Raw genomic sequence first — 10,495 nt, 5'->3', positions numbered from 1 at the left:
GAGAGGGAAGGGGCAGGCCCAGATCCCCCCAGCCCAGCTGTGCCAGAACCCTATGGAGAGGAGGAAGAGCAGGGCTGGGAGTCAGGATAAACCCCCGGGACCTCTCAGGAATTACAGCACAGGAATTGTTCTACAAGTCAACGGTTTTAATTAGTTTTTGAAGACAGCTTAAAACATGATCCCCACCCTTCCCCACAGCAGCATGGCCTGGGCCTGTCCCCCGTGTCCCCACAGAGACAGGGCTGCCCCTCTCCGTGTCCCTGCAGCCAGGGGCAGGGGAGCTCCACAGGCCGGGAACAGGCACAAACACTCTCAGTTACACTCGCAGGGCAGAATATCTGCTACCTAAGGTTCACAACTGAAGTTCCACAACATAAAAATTAAAAAAAAAACAAATCAAAACAAACTACAGCCAAGCAGAAAGTAGTGGTGCTTTAACATCTCAAGGTTTACGACAGTTTATCGACCAACAATGGGACAACTTCCAGATCCTGCTCCTAACTTCCAGATCCTGCTTCTTTCACCTTAAGCATCTGTGGCAAAAACGTGAAGCTGTGGACTAAACACCCCTGCAGCAACGCTCCAGAGCCGTGGTGTGCTCAGCATTCCCAGCTCCTGTCCCCATGGACATCCCCCCGCTCTGGGGTCGGCCTCACCCCCTCGGGGTGCACATCCCAACACCTGGTTACAGCTTAAGCTCAGGCTCGTCTCCTCTGGCATTAAATACATTTATTGGAACATCTCACACAAATTAGGTTCTCTCTAGGCCATTCACATGCACGGGAGGGCGAGAAGCAACTACCTACACACAGAGGGTTCAGCACACACCTTTCCTGGTGCCGGGGGCCGGGCTCAGGAGCCCGAGGTGTTGTTGCTGCCGAAGCGCTGGTTCACGCTGTGCAGCAGGTGCTTGGGCAGGCAGTGCCACGAGCTGGCCAACATCTCCTTGAAGCAAATCACGGCCTCGAGGCACAGCCTGGGAACACAGGGCTGCTGTCAGCACGGAGGAGGCTGCGCCGGGAGCTTGTGCCAAAGGTGCTGAGCGAGGGGAATCCTCCAGCCTCAGCCCTGGCTGCTGCTCTGGCAGCGTTTGGTAGAGGGAGGAATGTTTTCCAGTGTTTTAGGAACATCAGCAGGTCTAATGGTAACTCTGCCCCACTTATCTTAGAATCCCAGAATGGTTTGGGTTGGAAGGATCGCAAATCCCATCCCATTCCACCCTTTTCCTATGGGCAGGGACACCTTCCACCATCCCCGAGTGCTCCAAGGCCTGTCACACCTGGCCTTGGACACTTCCAGGGAGCCAGGGGCAGCCACAGCCATGCAGGGGCCTCCCCACCCTCCCTGGAATTTCCTCCTGCCAGCTAAGCTGGGACACGACAAGTTCCATGCTCAAGTCCTGCTCTCTTACCTTACGAGAGATCTCGGTTGGAGGGAGAACACCAGGATTTCGTTACTGTGAGCCTGGAGGGTGGCAGAGAGACAGAGAGGGAGAATTGGTTCTGTGGGCTCTCAGCAGGAGCCAGAGCAGCCCAGGCTCACACAACCATGGAAGCAGGGAATCCCAGAATGGCTTGGGTTGGAAGGAGCTTGAAGCTCATCCCGTTCCAACCTGCCCTGGGCAGGGACAAAGCATTTCCCCCTCAGGCTTTGTCCGTGCACCTTTGTGATCCCCACGAGATCAGCCCAGCACTGCAGATCCCACGGGAAGGGGAGCCTCAAAACCAACTCACAGCTTTGGAATGGGCCAGAAGGTTGTTGGCACAGCCCCCAAAGATGATCACCTCGCCCTCCTCGCTGGCACAGGCCGTGTGCCACAGCCTGGGAACAGAGAGCAGCGCTGCATTAACACAGAACCCCAGCTCTGGCAAGATCCCTCCTCATCCCAGCCAGGCCAAAGGGAGAAAACCAGGAAGCATCAGTGCTTTAACTCCTTAACCTGGCTCAGGTCACTTCCCCAACCAGAGGGAGGGAGACTCGTGTTTTGCATGCCACACTCGTGCATCACAGAGCTTGTGGGGCTTTAATCTGCAGGTCACCGACTGCTATTTCCTCAGCAGGAAGCCAAGAACAGCCCTGGGTGTGCACAGGATGAGCCTCTGGCAGGACCTTGGCGACACCAGCCCGTGCCTGGGTGGTGGCAGAGCAAGGACACTGGTTCCATTTAACTCTGCTGCTGGCACTCGCAGCTCAGAGCCCTCTGCAGCCAGATCAAACCCTAAATCCCAGGATCAAACTCTAAATCCTGAGACCAAACCCGAAATTCTGTGCTTCCTGCTGTTTCACAGGCTGCCTGCCCTGGAACTCTGGGAGCACACAACAACCTGCACCTCTGGGACACGTGGAAAAGGAGAGCTGTGAGGAGGAACCAGGGTCCTCTCTCTGACAGCCACCACCAGGTGCTTCCACACCCCTTCTGTACCAAATTTCCAGGGAATTGTCTGCCATACCTTGGTTTTTCAGAGTAGTTATGCTCAAACTGTACCCACTCGTTCTTGCTGATACAATAAATCCAGGCATCACCTGAAAACAAGCAAAATCCCAGATAAAACCAGGATTCTGTCAGTTCTGGAAGCTGCTGCCATATACAAATACTCTGGTGTAGCACATCCCATTTCTGTTCTTAAATAAATCAAATATTTTAGGAAAAACCTTATAAAACATTGGCTCCTGTTTGACAACAGGTGTTTCATGTAACAGAGATTTATGGGGGTGAAGGTGGAGAATTGTAAAGCTGTCACCAATTGCCATTTGCACTTTTAGACACATTTTTAGAGCAGATCAATTGCTGGAAGTTCTTGTGTCTCCACACCCTCAGCAACTCCTGCTCTGTGGAAGGAGGAGTTGGAGCACACAAGAGGAATTTAGAAGGAATTCAAGGCAATTATTCCAGCTCCTGTGCACAGCTGTTCCAGAGCATAAAGCCACCACCAAATCCCTTTGGAATGACTTACTCAGGGGCTGCTTGTCCGTGGTGAAGCCTCCAAAGAGGAAGAGGTGATCCGAGGAAATCGGCGTTAAGGAATGCCACGATCGGCCGACAGGGCAGATGCCTTGGGTGAGTCTAGATTGCAATAAAAACACCCCACATCACCATCAGGGACAGCAAAATCCCTCTCTCTTTCCTGCCCTGATTATTTTTGAGCTATCTGCAGGATACTGCAGTGACCCAAGGACAATTTTAATTTCTTCAGACACAAAGAGTTTTAAGTGGATCAAGCCTGAGCACCCACATTTCGTTCCACTCCCAGGTGTCCAGGTTCAGGTAGTAGAAGTCGTTCATTCTGGACTCCTACAAGAGAGCAGAGCGTGTTCAAATCTCCTGCTGAGGCTTTAACCACAGGGGAACCGGGGCTGGGCTTACCCTGTATCTGCCTCCAAACACGTAGCCCCTGTTCCCAACCGTGGCACAGGCGTGAGCGGCGCGAGGGGACGGGGTCTTCCCCTGGGAAGGGAACAGGGACAGCACAAATCAGTCACCAGAGGACAAGAGAGGCTCAGCTCAACTCAGATTTAAGGCCAGCAAGGATCAGGGTGAAAAAACGCAGCCAGTAAAGCATCCTGTGTGCAGGCTTGGTTTTCTGATGGATGGAAGATCAGAGAACTCACTAAACATGGGGTTTGTTTTTCCCCTCTTGAAGTGTATAAATTTTGCTTTTAGCACAGGGTTCAGCCACAGAAGACAGACTGTAAATGAGACAGTGACATAATAAATCCTTAAATTCATAAATCATGAAAGTGTCCAAGGCTAGGCTGGACAGTTTGGAGCAGCCTGGGATAGTGGCAGGTGTCCCTGCCCATGGCAAGGGTGGAACTGGACGAGTTTAAGTTCCCTTCCCACCCAAACCATTGTGGGATTCCATTAAACACCATTTTTCTTGAGTTCCTGAACTATTTGAGACCTCTATGAAGTAATCAGAGCAATTCTTTGGCAATCTGGAGCTCCTTGTCTCATATTTCACTTCCTCCAACCCTGTGGCAGCACCAGCCCATTTCCCTGTTCCCGAACACTCCAAATGTGTGTATTTGCAGTTGGCAGTGTTTAATTGTCTCCTGACCACAATTCAGCCCCCCAGAGACAGGAACCAACCCTGCCCTGGCACTGAGGGTGACAGCAAACCCCACACTCCCCTGCCCCGAGCACAAGGCAGCTGCAGCATCAACCAAAGCAAGCGACAGGGGAAAATGGATGGAGACAGATCAAAAGAAAAGGCAAATTTCCTCCTTTTGCAGCGTGGATCTGTCTAAATGAATGGTTTAAATTCAGCGGAAATGGCTCCAAGAGCACTCCTAAATAACATTACTGAGCTGTGACTTAATTAACTGACAGCAAACCATTAATTACCGTAGTTATGGGCTGGCTCCAAGTGAAAGTTTCAAGGTCCAGAACGTGCACGTGGTCGTTCCACCCTCTAGGAAGACCTGAATTCTTAAAAGAAAAAAACATAAAGAAGCAACAAGTTTTAACAAGCACTGATTAAATATTAAAAGTTGAAACAGAAATGGCTTGCAGGGTTACTTACCCAAAAAGAAGTTTCATCGAATTCAAATGTTCCACGTTGTTTCCCTTCAGGAAAATAGCCATAGCCTCCAAAAAATATCAGCCTGGAGGGAAACATGGAGCAAGAGCTGTGAGAAATTCTGTCACATCTGATAATAATATAAATATAAAAATATATAAATATAAATAATATAAATATAAATATAAATATAAATATAAATATAAATATAAACAGGCTGTGCTCAGAAAAGCAGGGAAGCTCCTTTGGTTTTCCACGTGAGGGCTCTGTTTGTTGCCTCACCGACCCTCCCACTCACACTGAATCCCTCTGGAGCTGTTTCCAGCCTCAGGCTCCCAAGCTTTGCTCCACTTCCAGATCTCTGAAGCTGTCAGGGTGTGCAGCCTGGTCACTGCACTTTGGCCTTTGCCACGTTGTTTTCCTGGAGTTTAGATGGGAATTACCTCCAAGTTTTACCTTTGGGGTTTAGCCTCTGTTAGGAACTGGCATGGCTTTGCCAGAAATTCCTACGGGATTATGGAGTGACAGAAAACAACCTGCAGCACCTAATTAACCACCCACAACTGCAGCCCTGCACAGATTCACATCTAACCTGATCCTATCAGCTGTGCTAACGAGGAGCTCGCTCCCCACATCAAGGAGCTGAAAAAGCAGCACTGTGGGCAATTCCACAGAACCACGGAGTATCCCCAGCTGGAAGGGACACACAAGGGTTTCCCCACCTTCCCCGAGTCCCTGCAGCAAATCCTACAGCACATCTCCTAACTGGGAGCTCTCTCCATGGAGTGGCCAAGGCAGCACAAGAGGTAAACTCCAAAATCCCACAATGGTTTGGGTGGGAAGGGATATTAAATCCCATCCAGTGCCACCCCTGCCATGGCAGGGACACTTCCACTGTCCCAGGCTGCTCCAATCCCATCCAGCCTGGCCTTGGGCTCTGCCAGGGATCCAGGGGCAGCCACAGCTGCTCTGGGAATCCATACTCTCCCAGCCAGGAATTCCCAATTCCCAATCTCCCACCCATCCCTGCCCTCTGGCAGTGGGAGCCATTCCCTGGGTCCTGTCCCTCCATCCCTTGTCCCCAGTCCCTCTCCAGCTCTCCTGGAGCCCCTCCAGGCCCTGCAAGGGGCTCTGAGCTCTCCCTGGAGCTTCTCCTCTCCAGGGGAACATTCCCAGCCAGCCCCACGGTGACTGCAGGGAGGAGGAGGAAGAGGGAGAAGCCAAGAGAGAGCAGAGCCCTCGCTGGGTCCTCACCTGTTCTTGTGCACCCACACCCCCAGCTTGTCCTTGGACGAGGGGGGCACCCCCTGGCACTCCACTCTCACCCACTGCAGCACTTTGTCCGTGGATCTGGCATTTAACATGTAGAACTGGGAAAATAAAGAGATTTTTAAAACTCACATCATCAGCTTAAAGCTTAAGTCTGCTGTTCAAATAGCGACTTTAAATTAACATGTGTTGGTACAGAAATAGTAATACATGCAAAGTTCTTTTCCTAGCTGAGAAGTAGAGCACTGAAAGTATTTGCAACAAAAGATGGAATCACAAATCAAAACCTTTTTGTGACCTTTCTGCAGACTCAAACACCTTTTACACCTCCAACAGGGTTATGGACACTGAGTTTCAGCATCCAAAAGCTATTCAAAAGCAATGAAGGTGTGTACAGAGCACAACTGTCTTACAACTAAAAAATGCTTCAAAAGTTTACCAAGTGACATTTTTTTACAGTATTACACCTTCTGTGCATTTATATAATTGTACAGGAAGAGAACCAGCTGCTACACTTACATACAAGAACTAAAATGTAAGCATGCACAGCAGGAAGGGAAGAAATCACACCTTACAAATGAGGTTTGTTTCAAACTGTCTGCAAAAATGCCTTCCAGCTCCTTCTAGTTTATATTTACATAATAAATATATGAGCTCATATTTAAATATATAAGCTACACATTTATATAGACCAAAACTATTTAATTTAAACCACACTGCCAGACTATCAACAAATATCATGAATTAATTCTAGCTGAAGGGGTGGTGATCAGTCATCTTGGAGGACTTTTCCAACCTAAATGGTTTTGGGATTCTGGGATTGCCACAGACTCCAGGGAACAGAAACACTTCAAGCCACCCCAGACCAGTTCCAGATCAGTTCCTGATATTATTCAGGCAACTCTGGCAACTCCCATCTTTTAAAACCAGCAAACTCAGAGGCAGGGACACAATCCAGTTGCTGAGGGGAATTGCACAAGGACAGAACCGATGCCAGCTCGGGGTGTTCCTGCAGTGCTGTGAAGCTCCCAGGGCACAACCCCCATGGGGAAGGGTGGGAGAAGGGAATTCCTGACCTTGTTGGTGTTGCCTTGGGCGTGGTGCCCCCCGAAGAGATAAACCACTCTGTCCACACACACGGCACAGCTGCCAGACATGGAGGGGGGAACATCTCCCTCAGTCTTGCTCTTCTTCCTGCAAAACCAGGGTGGGATATTTCACCTGCCCCCCGTGAACAGGGAGGGGTTTACTTGGAGGGTTTTGATTAGCACAGTTCACTGTGGACATTCAAGTCTGTTCTTCCCACCTTTTCAGATGTAACAATTCACAAAATTACTCTGTTATGATGGAGGGGTGGGGAAAAGGTAATTTAGTTAATACATGGGTTTTTGGGGGGTAGGAATCCCATCTGCCCAGCTCAGGAGTTTGGAATGCTCAGAATCCTCAGGCAAAGAGGATTCACCTGTGTACACTGCAGGTTTCCACTTTGCTCCTGGATTGTTCCTGTTTGTAAACATCATAACCACAAAGAGGAGATCCCAGCCCGTGCCCCAGGCTGTCCCTGACCCCAGGGAGGGCTGGGAGCATGACTGAAATCCCACTTCCTGCAATGCACTGAGCAGCTTCTTTGGCTGCATCAACCTTTAAAAACAACCCCTGAAAAGGTCAAGAACCCAAGAGGGATTCCCTGACCACCACTGGCATCAAAAGTGGTACAAACACAATTTCCAGCTGCTCTACCCTATCCCAGGAATCCCAAAACACCTCACACTGGTGGTCACACACTCCTATCCAGGCTGCCTGTCCCAGCTGCCTCTCCTACTTCATCCTGAAAAACCATATTGGATGCTTTCACAGAAAAAAAAAAAACCACCAAACCTGAAATATTTGACACACTTTTGCAACAGTTTGGTAAGTGGGAACAAAGAGATCAGGGAATTCCCTCCCTGCTCAGTCCCTTTCCACACCAATTCAAGGATTTATCAGATTTTCTCCCCAGATTAATGATTTACTGTACCATCTTCCAGTTTCCATGTTGTAGATCCATATTTCATCCCTAGGCAGGTAGAAGTCATAAAACCCCCGGACCTGGGCATTCTGCAGGACAGGTCAGAGAAGGAAAAGCAGGGTTAGGAGGATGTTTGACATGTGGAGTTACAGACTCCTGGGAATGTCTGCACCCCTCTGGGACCTAATTGCAGCACAGATCAAAGCAGGAGCAGGGCCAGTACTTCCCACACTCCTGTGCCTCCCACCTGCACGGAGAGCAGGAATCAGCCTAGTTTAGCACCTGCTGGGGACAATCAGCTCCCAGCAGAGCCAGACAGGGGTAAATGGAGGATAAATCTCTGTTTTATAGCCCGAGCCAGGGAGCAGAAATGAGCCAAAAGCTCCTTTTTCATTCCCCATTACTGAGTTCACTGACAATGACTTTGTCACTGAAATGATTTTGTGGTGCTGCAGCACGCGCCCCCTCCCCCAGTGTGACAACAGCAAACCTGGGATCCTTACCACCCCAAAAATTATTACCACCCAAAACTACAAATCACCATTACAAAATGTAATCACAAATTACAAATTACCACCCAAAACCACAGTTGTGCAAATAGAATCGCCACTCCCAGGGTGCACAATTCCAATCAGACAATACTCCCCTCACCTTTTGCCAAAGGCAAACGACACCCCAAAAAATCCGTGTTATCTGCCAAGCTTTAACACCCGTGATTTATTCCAACGTTGCAAAACACCCCTGAAGGCCGTGTTACAAACTGCTCGCTGGAGCTGCTGTGTTCCCGGGGAGGAATAATTCCCCAGAGTCACGCCCGGGTGGATGGGACGCAATTCCCAGGCTGGTGCCGGGGAGCTGTACCTTGTATCCTCCCCAGACGTACATGCAGCGCCCGTCGGTGACGGCCACGTGCCCGCTGCGCTCCGCGGGGCTGTCGTTCTCCAGCTGCTCGAAGCCCTCCTCGGCCGGCGCTGGCAGCTCCTCGTCCGCCGGCAGCTCCTCGTTCTCATCGGCCATGTCGGGACGTGCTGCGGGCACAGCGACAGGGAATTCCCTCAGCTGGATCAGCCGGGCTGCTCCCGGCCCTGCCCACCCTGGGCAGTGCTGTCCAAACGCTCCTGGAGCTCTGGCAGCCCCAGGACTGTCACCATCCGTTCCCTGGGGAGCCTGGGCAGTGCCAGCACCCTCTGGAATAGTGGAACCTTTCCCTGCTATCCTGACCCTCCCCTGACACAGTTTAATCCAGGATAAACCACACACGGTTGGAGTAAAAACCGCTCCAGGTGGGGACTCCTCAGTGGTGCACGGTTTGTAATGGTTACGGCTGCCAATGTGACTCAAAGTGTCCGTTCTTAAAAAATATTTAAAATCTTATCTATAAATACTTTGGTTGATTTGCCCAGACAAGCTGCGGCTGCCCCTGGATCCCTGGAAGTGTCCAAGGCCAGGATGGAGCAGCCTGGGATAGTGGAAGGTGTCCCTGCCCATGGACTGGATGAGCATTAAGGTCCCTTCCAACCCACACCATTCCAAACCAAAAAACAAACAACAATCCCAAGGGGAATAAATTTGACAGCTTTGCCCACAACAGCAGCAAATCCCGGAGCTTTTCAGCGTTCCCCACTCAGCGGCTCAGTGCAGGACAATGTCACATATCCCACAGAGAATCCCACAGAACCGACGTCCCTGCTCCAAACCCGTGCAGAACGCCAAACCCCAGTCTGTGCTGGGAAAACACAGATCCAAAGCTCAGGGAAGCCAAAGAGCCCCAGTCTGTGCACCCAAAGCCAGGGAAAAGGACCTCAGTGGGGCAATCACGCCCTGCTCTCCAGGGCTGGATATTCTGCTGCTCCCATACACCGTTCCTGAGGGGGTTTTTGCTGTTTAATTTTAATCACTCCCGCCACGGAGACGCTGCACCACCTTCAGGGGGTTATCTGTGAGCTTTAATTACGATTTCTAATTTAGATTAGCAAGCCTTGCCCACAGCCCCGTGAAACCTGCTGCTTCGAGCTAGCGGTGTCCTCACCGCCTCGCAGAAATGACACCGATATCATATTTATCTGTAATAGATGTGCAGCGTTCTATTATTCATTTTAGCCCTCAGACTCGCTGGGCCGTGTCCCTTCAGCCACGTCCCCCTCCGCTCCCCGCAGCCCTGCGGCTGTGCCCACCGCCCTCGCACACCGCAGCCGGGGGCTCCTCACGACACCTCCTCCTGTCGCGACATGCCCGAGCGCAGGGCGGGCCCCTCACGACACGCTCAACTGTCGCGACACCGCCCGAGCGCCGCCCGCCGCCGTTACCGGCCCGGCCCGAGCCCGCCCCGCGTCCCTCCGAGCCCCCGGAGCCCCCCGAGCCCCCGGCCCCGTCCCGCTCCTACCGCGGCCCCGCCGCTGCCGCTCCGCCGTCCCTCCCTCCCTGCTTCCCTCAGCCGCGGCCGCGCCGCAACATCCGCCGGGCGGGCGGCGCCTTCCGGCGGCAGCGCGCAGGCCCCGGGCACCGGCGGCCCGAGCCAGCCCGGGGCACGCCGGGGTTAGCGCGGGGAGCGCCCGAGCTGCCCCGGGGTTAACACCGGGAGCGCCCGAGCTGCCCCGGGGTTGACACCGGGAGTGTCTGAACTGCCCCGGGGTTAACACCGGGAGCGCCCGAGCTGCCCCGGGGTTAACACCGGGAGCGCCCGAGCTGCCCCAGGGTT

The 10,495-nt window shown here is 52.0% G+C and overlaps 1 protein-coding gene across 1 annotated transcript; it reads right to left on the bottom strand.

Moving 5' to 3' along the window:
- Positions 1–125: 125 nt before the first annotated feature.
- Positions 126–10,084, bottom strand: KLHDC2 (kelch domain containing 2). The gene is made up of 14 exons (XM_068194920.1): positions 9,985–10,084; positions 8,659–8,825; positions 7,807–7,886; positions 6,866–6,983; positions 5,775–5,890; positions 4,524–4,605; positions 4,346–4,429; positions 3,365–3,445; positions 3,234–3,292; positions 2,955–3,064; positions 2,451–2,523; positions 1,734–1,821; positions 1,412–1,464; positions 126–976 (listed from the first exon to the last, which is right to left on the bottom strand). Exons 2-14 carry the CDS (start codon positions 8,812–8,814, stop codon positions 853–855), a joined length of 1,224 nt encoding a protein of 407 aa, XP_068051021.1. The 5' UTR covers positions 8,815–8,825; positions 9,985–10,084; the 3' UTR covers positions 126–852.
- Between the last annotated feature and the right edge of the window lie 411 nt (positions 10,085–10,495).

This window comes from Anomalospiza imberbis, chromosome 6, assembly GCF_031753505.1.
Source record: "Anomalospiza imberbis isolate Cuckoo-Finch-1a 21T00152 chromosome 6, ASM3175350v1, whole genome shotgun sequence".
Classification (NCBI taxonomy): domain Eukaryota; kingdom Metazoa; phylum Chordata; class Aves; order Passeriformes; family Viduidae; genus Anomalospiza; species Anomalospiza imberbis.
This window is presented reverse-complemented; position numbering and strand designations above follow the sequence as displayed.

Coding starts and splice junctions, on each gene's coding strand:
- KLHDC2 (XM_068194920.1), bottom strand. CDS start 8,814: ATGGCCGATGAGAACGAGGAGCTGCCGGCGGACGAGGAGCTGCCAGCG. Junction 3,446..4,345: donor GGAGCCAGCCCATAACTACG/GTAATTAATGGT, acceptor TTCCCTTCCCAG/GGGAAGACCCCGTCCCCTCG. Junction 1,822..2,450: donor AACTACTCTGAAAAACCAAG/GTATGGCAGACA, acceptor CTCTGTTCCCAG/GCTGTGGCACACGGCCTGTG.